At 48.4% G+C, this 7,576-nt stretch overlaps 1 protein-coding gene across 1 annotated transcript in view; it reads left to right on the top strand.

Moving 5' to 3' along the window:
• Window positions 1–4,977: 4,977 nt before the first annotated feature.
• The window catches only part of MEOX2 (mesenchyme homeobox 2), an 88,369-nt gene continuing 85,770 nt past the window's right edge, over window positions 4,978–7,576 (top strand). Inside the window, exon 1 of the mRNA XM_042475099.1 lies at window positions 4,978–5,865. Coding sequence (XP_042331033.1) covers window positions 5,244–5,865 — 622 coding nt within the window. The 5' untranslated portion in view covers window positions 4,978–5,243. The remainder of the gene's footprint in view (window positions 5,866–7,576) is intronic.

Below are 7,576 nucleotides of genomic sequence, written 5' to 3'. Positions count from 1 at the left end.
AATATTCCTCTATTCTATACTAGGTGTCCTAGGCTAGAGTTCAGGATGTGTTTCTAGCCTATAGAATTAATGCGATTGGGCACCACTTTAATAGCCAAGGAAGCCGTCTGTCTGTCTGTCTGTCTGTCTGTCTAATATTCGTATATTTTATACGGGGTGCCTTACTTAGGCTAGAGTTCAGGGTGTGTATTTAGTCTGCAGAATTAATACAGTTTGGCACCATTTTAATAGCTAAGGCTGCCATCTATCTATCTATCTATCTATCTATCTATCTATCTATCTATCTATCTATCTATCTATCTATCCATCCATCCATCCCGAGCCCCGTCAGGTGAGGGAATTCTGTCAGGACGGTGATGTCGCCTTCATTCCCGATGCTTTCCAGCCAGCCTGAAAAACACTCAAAGCTTCCCTTCCTCAGGGACCTGGCAAAATGAGCCCGAATGACATGGCGTCCCCTCCTTCGCCTTCTCCTTCTCCTTCTGCTCCAGGGCAAGACGTGGTGGGATTGGGGAAAGTTTGCCAGGCAGTTCGTCCTCCCTTGCAAAACACACGCTACTATCCCACCACAGTCTCTCCGGCTCCCAGCTAAATTAGGCTGCATCCACACTGGAGAAATAACCCGGTTAGGCACCTCTTTAACCACCCTGGCTCAAGGCTATGGGATTCTGGGAGTTGGAGTTTGCTGTGGGTCGAGAGTTTCCACAGTGTGGGTGCACCCATGGCCGTGTTAGTCTGGAATATCAGTATGAAAAGGGATCTTGTCTCGAGAGCCATTTGCATTAAAGCCAATAGCGATCTGCGAAAAGCCCCAGCCCTCCTTGAAAGTCTTAAGGAGAAGGCAGATCCTTTAGTTCTGAGGGGATCGCCCCAACAACAGCCCCGAATATATTTTGATAGAGTAGGATGGGGCAGGGACAAGATATGCCTTTGTGTTATGGTTTTAGTGGCCAGGCAGGGTGCCAACAAGACCTGGCATGCAGTTTTAGAAAGGAAGACAAAATAATGGATTTGTCTGAGGCTCCCAGTCCTATTCAAGGGTCACAAGTTTAAGCATCCAGAAAACCTCTTTTATTATTTATTTCATCTCATCTCATTCATTTCCACCTATTGGGGGGGGGGGCTTAACTTTTAATATTTAGCATATTTCTCTCACACACCGACTTTTTGTTTCAGGGAAACTTGTGCATCTGTAGCATCCTTTCGTACTGTAAATATGAAAACCATCAAACCAATATGTGTCGAGATGGTAATCCAGTAACTGACAGGTGTGGGTCAGTAAATGCAGTAAAACGAATTGTCCACACTTGTAATTGCCCTGCGAAGGAAAGGCTGGCCCACAGCTGTTTGCCATATTGAAATGTATTCACTTGACTGAAACAGACCTCTGGCCAGGAGCCTTATCTTGGAGTTTAAACTCTCCAAGAAACTTCATTTCAAGAGTAGTTGGATTTCAGTCTAGTGCACATGGGCTTCTTCTTACAACATTTCTTCCTTGTATCCTTGTTACTACATTTCTTGAGAGACACTCCAGTGTAAAAGCCATCCTGATTGGAGGAAACTCTCCACAGGCTACTTTTACATATCACAGCATTGGTCCAAGTTATCCATCTTCTAAATAACCATCCAGCAGACAGTCCAGGACTGGACTTTTCAGCACTTTTCAGTAAACCATGCTGTTGACTAACATCCATATTAGAAGGCTGGTGAAGACACTATGCTCATACCAGTGTAAATGAAATTGTAATGGTGATCATTTTGAAATGTATGGAGTGGGGTCTTTGGCATGAGAGTGAATGCCCCTCTTTGACATCAAAATGACTCCAGAACAGTCTTAGATTTTGGGTTTTGGAGAGAAATGTGAGGATGTGCAGCTGCTGGATCCCCTGGACCCAGTATTTAGTATGGCCCTGACATCCCAGGCTTGCTCCCAGCTTGAAGTCATAGATAGTTCATAAGGCCATGTCACACATTGGGAAAGCCTCAGCACAAAATATTTAACTGAAATCCATTTTCTGCATATGTTGTGCAGTCAATATCTTGACATAAACCCAGCCCACCAAAAAACAAAACAAAATGAAAACCTGGGGAGTGAGAAGCCCAATACTTAGCCAGGGGAAAAATATTTTAACGTCTTTATAGCACATCAACATATGTTAACTCAGTAATCCTTCTAACCTAGTAAACTCAGCTGATGTTATTATTCCCATACTGGGAACAGGAGGAATGCTTAGGCCAGGGATAGTGGCTTCCCTGAGGTCATTTTAGAAGTTCAAGGCTAAAGGAAGTTTCAAATCATGATGAACTTCCCATCTCACAGGTCATACTCTTCCAAATCAATACCACGCAGATTTACTGAGAAGAAAATCACATTGAATATTGTAAGACTTACTCCTTAGTAAATATGTTTAGGATTGTATCCTTAACCAATATATCACACCATGGAAACTAGCCGACTTTTCTTTTTAAAAAATCCTGTTGAGGGACTGAGGCAGAGAGGATTTAATTTACCAATTTTGCTCATACTTGCCAACAAAAGAAAGTTGCAATATGACATACTCATGTAAAATTCTCCCTCTGGATTTTGGAGAGAAATGTGAGGATGTGGAGCTGCTGGGTCCCCTGGATCCAGTATTTAATATGGCCCCGACATCCCAGGCTTGCTCCCAGCTTGAAGTCATAGATAGTTCACAAGGCCATGTCACACACTGGGAAATGGAAAGGCAAGGGAATAGAAACTAATATTCAAAAATATTCTTCAGGCAAAATAGGCTTTCAGGGCTTCCATAAAAATCAATGGATTTGAAGGCAGTCTTTTTTTTCTCCAACTGTAGCTTTATTTTGAAACAGCTTGTGGTACAAAATTGTGTGTGTGTGTGTGTGTGTGTGTGTGTGTGTTGGGGTTCTGCCATTTCAGTTGAAAAGCATGTCTGAGGGTCCTTGGGGAAACATTCAGTTCCACCATGTAAAATTTTAAACCGTTTGTAGATTGTCTAATATGATGACTACAAATGTAGTTTCTTTGTAGAACTGTGCATATTTGTGGTGGGAAGCTCCATTTGTCCAAGCCTCCCCTCTGTCAGTATGCATGTTGCAATGAATGGACATGTGTTATAATCCCACATGGGGGGGGTGTTTCTACTTCATTTCCAATACTAAACTGCTTTCTGTGACATGCGAAGGGCCCTCAGTCAACAGGAATGTCATCCTTAGCAATATAGGAATAAAAAGTTTGACTCACTAAGGACAGTGCTGAAATGGAGAGAAGAACAAGGATTCCAAAAGTTGGCATCATCCATAACAATTTCCACCTCGCTGACTTTCCTCACAACTCTTATATAATGTCAGGACCAGGAGAAACAGTTTGTGGTACAGAGTTGGTTGTGCTGATGCCTCACACCTAACCCCAAACCATTACCCACTGAAGTGCTTTTAACCCCATAGAGTTTCTTTCCTCACTATTTGGGGGGCTTCAGTTGAGTGGAAGAAAGATGGTGCAGGGAGCAGTGGGGAGAAACTGCCACTCACTTGCCCTGGCTTTCTAGGCAATGTGGCTTCTGGGGTAGGTCCTGGCTCCCATATCCGCAGGCTGATGGATCTGCTCTGGGCTGTAGTCTCAATTTAAAGGAGCTATCCGAGGTGCTGAATCTTAACTCTGAAATAGGTTTGGCTACAGCTCAGGCTAGAACCTGAAGTGGATTGACCAGTGACCACCCTTGTTGATAAAAGACTCACTAGATGCCACTGTAGAACTACTGGGCTTGAGCCAAACCATTCTGAATGGAAGGAAGTGAGAAACAGGAGACGCAGCTGGATCCTTGTAGAAGCTGCTGCCACCTCTGACTGCATTTTTCTAAATGTAGGTGCCTTAGCAAGGATAATAGGGTCTCCTGGACCCATACTCCTTAAGGGAGTGGTGCAAATGGGAAAAGCAGGAAGGCTTGGAACAAGAGACCAATGAAGATAGGCTTGGTTCCTCAGCTGGTGGCACCTTGAGCTCCTTTCCTTGGTTGCTTAGCTGATGGTGGCATAGGGGAGAAAGACCAGGACCAAGAGATTGATTTGCTCAGCTGTCTTCCCACTGGACATTGCTGTCTAGAATGTCAACAGCAGCTTATGGTCTGGAGAAGGCCAAATCCCACCTTGCCCATGGAGGCCAATTTCACAGAAGCCAGAGATGGCTCCTTCATCCATTGCTTCTTGGGTTTCTTGGGAAAGAGCTAGGAAGTGAGACCCTTGGGCCTAATACCGCCCAGAGAGAGAGAGAGGGATAAACCTGGCCTCTCAGACCCAGAGGGATGGAGCAGCCGGAGTAGCCACAGGCGCCTGCTCACTGGCCCTCTCTCAATTCCTGAGGGTGAGAAGGAAAAGAGGGGGTCCACTAGGGACCAGAGGTGCTTCTCCTTTTCCAGGGCATCTCCTCCACTTCCACCTTGAGTCCCCAAGTCTCTTCCATTCTAAGTATGAAGAAGAAGCATACTATGAGTGTGTGTGTGTTTACACCTTTCTTTGCCCAGGTCCTGCCTTTTCCTGGAAGGCCCTCCATTCTCCCTCTCAGCCTCAGAGGATGGCAATGGCAAACTGCCTCTCAACTGCTGACAGCTTCGCCTTAGGGTCTCCATGAGCCAGAACTGACTGGAAGGCAGCAACAAGTGAGGGTCTTTAAGCTTTCTTTTGGCCAGGTCCTCCATCCTGCGGTGCCTGGTCCTCCTTGGCAGAAGAGGAGGAGGAGGAGGAGGTGGACCTCTGGCCCCTTGTGCCCAGGCAGAGGGCAGGGCTGCTCTCCCCTGCGGCCAGGCAGAGCGAGGGTCCTGATCCGGGGCCTGCTCCTGGCGGGTTGAGGGCCAAGGGAGCTGGGTCGGGGGGCTGCTGGGCCGGGGCTGGGAGCGGCGCCTCGCCTGTGGTCAGTGCGCGGGCCTCCGGAGGCAAAGCCAGCCCCCGGCTCACGTTACAGCCTCCTGCATTTATAACCTCGTCCAGCCGCCGCTTCCCCCGCCGCCGAGCAGAGGAAGAAGAGCAGCAGCAACCGCGGCAGAGGCAGCAGAAGCCGGGAGCAGCTCCTCCTCCTCCTCCCCTCTGCCCCCTCCCAGCCCCAGCCAAGGCAGCCCTGGGAGCAGGACCTTTGGGATTATTAGTCTTAGTCGGATTCCTGCCCAGGAGCTGTGCTTGGTAAGGAGGCAGAGGAAGAGGGCTCCTGGGGGAAGAGGGCCCCTGGTCCTCCGGCTGCTGCTGCTGCCGCCGCCATGGATCACACCCTCTTCGGCTGCCTGCGCAGCCCCCACCATGCCCCCGGGCAGGGCTTGCACCCCTTCTCCCAGTCGGCCTTGGCCTCTTTGCACGGAGGCCGCTCCACCGAGCCCCTCTCCTCCTCGGCTTTCCCGGAGCTCTCGCCCTCCTCCTCCTCGCCCTCGCCCTCCTCCTCCTGCATCATCGCCGGCTACCCCAGCAGCGAGGAGGGCATGTTCCAGCACCACCACCATCACCACCACCACCATCATCCCCGGGGCCACCACCACCACCACCATCACCACCAGCATCACCACCAGCAGCACCAGCACCAAGCCCTGCAGCAAACGAACTGGCACCTCCCGCAGATGGCTTCTCCGCCGCCGCCGCCTCCTCCTCCGCCGCCGCCTCCCTCGGCCTCCAGGCACAGCCTCTGCCTCCAGCCGGACTCCGGGGGAGGAGGAGGAGGAGGGGGACCCCCGGAGCTGGGCCCCAGTCCCCCGGGACTCTGCTCCTCCAACGCCTCCGCTTTAGGGAGCAGCACCCCGACGGGAGCCATGCCGGGAGACTATGGCAGGCAGGCGCTCTCCCCCGGCGACACCGAGAAGAGGGCCGGCAAGAGGAAGAGCGACAGCTCCGGTAAGAGAGCCTAGGGTCCCCCCAGGGGGGCAAGGCACCTCCCTTTCAGACTGATGGGCCTTTTCACTTCTTCTATGCCGCCTTTCTCCCAAAGGGGGACAAAGTGAAGGCGAGGGCACCACTCCACTTCAATAAATCTGAATAAATATACTCACCTAATAATAATGATTAGATATTATTATTATTATTATTATTATTATTATTGTTGTTGTTGTTGTTGTTGTTGTTGTTGTTATTTGCAAGCCCCTTTTCTCCCCGTATTGGGACTCAAAGCAAGCGGACAGTCGAACAACTCAATGAAAAACTTTTCCTAAGAAAAGTGTCCCATGCAGCCGGCATCCTCCCTATCCACGGAGATATATATTTGTGTGTGTGTGTGTGTGTGTGTGTGTACGCATATATATATATATATGTATGTAAGTATGTATATATGTGTGTGTGTATGTCAAGGATTCAACCATCCAAAGCAGCTTACGTACAATTAAAAACGTGCCAAAGCTTTTGTACGAAAAATGTCCAATACAGGCGGTATGCTCTGTATCCACGGATATCTATCTATACATCTATAGATAGATTTAATCCACGGATTCAACCATCCGCGGCCTGGAAAAAGATTCCAAAAACGATACCAGTTAATCCAAAGCAAAGCTTGGATGTTGCCATTTTATATATAAAGGACACCGTTTCACTTTGCTGTTGTCTTCACGTTGTTTCCGACTTATGTCGGCCCAGATCGTGGGGGTTTTTTTGGCCGGCTTCTTAAGAAAGGGTTGGCCCTGGCCGTCTTCTGAGGCGGAGAGAGTGTGACTTGACCAAGGTTATCCAACGGGTTTCCATGGATGCACCCACACTGGAGAAATAACCCGGTTTGGCATCGCTTTAACTCTTTTGTAGCTCAAGGCTATTGAGTTCTGGGAGTTGGAGTTTGTTATGGACCCAGAGCGAAGCCTTGAGCCAGGGCAGTTAAAGCGGTGCCAAACCAGGTTATTTCTCCAGTGTGGATGCCGTTTCCCCTTCCCTTTTCCACTCCGGGATTCCTCTTTGGAGAAGAGACACCTTTTCCCCGATCATTGAGTCAATTTAGTCTCTCTTTAGGAGCACCTAAAGTTTCCTTTTCAGCCCTTCTTTCAGCGGAGAGAAGCTCTAACTCTCGGTCTTCGTTTGGTTTGTTTCATAGCTGCAATCATCTTCTCGTTTATAGAGAGATCTTGGAGCACCTTTGAGACTAACTTCAAGAAAGAAATGGGTAGCCTGAGCTTTTGTAGGCTAAAGTCTGCTTCTTCAGGTGCAGTTGAATATGGTGGTGGTGGTGGTGGTGATGATGATGATGATGATGATATAGAGGGATCTTGTAGCACCTTTGAGAGTAACTGCAAGAAAGAAGTTGACAGCATAAGCTTTCGTAGACTTCAGTCTACTTCCTCAAGTGCAGCAGGATATAATAGGAATAGGAATAAGAATAAGAATAATATAGAGGGATCTTGGAGCTCCTTTGAGATGAACTGCAAGAAGTGGGCAGCATGAGCTTGTGTAGACTTCCCCAGATGCAGTTGGATATAATGATGATGATGATGACATAGAGTGATCTTGTAGCACCTTTGAGACTATGGCCTGTTACAGACTGCCAAAATAAAGCTGCTTCGGGTCTCTTTGGAGGTGTGCTATTTAAATGATGCATGCATCCTAAGAATTCAGAAGCTGCACCAAAGCT

Source organism: Sceloporus undulatus, chromosome 6, assembly GCF_019175285.1.
Source record: "Sceloporus undulatus isolate JIND9_A2432 ecotype Alabama chromosome 6, SceUnd_v1.1, whole genome shotgun sequence".
In the NCBI taxonomy this organism is placed as follows: Eukaryota; Metazoa; Chordata; class Lepidosauria; order Squamata; family Phrynosomatidae; genus Sceloporus; species Sceloporus undulatus.
Note: the sequence above shows the minus strand (reverse complement) of the source record. Positions and strands in the feature narration are given on the sequence as shown.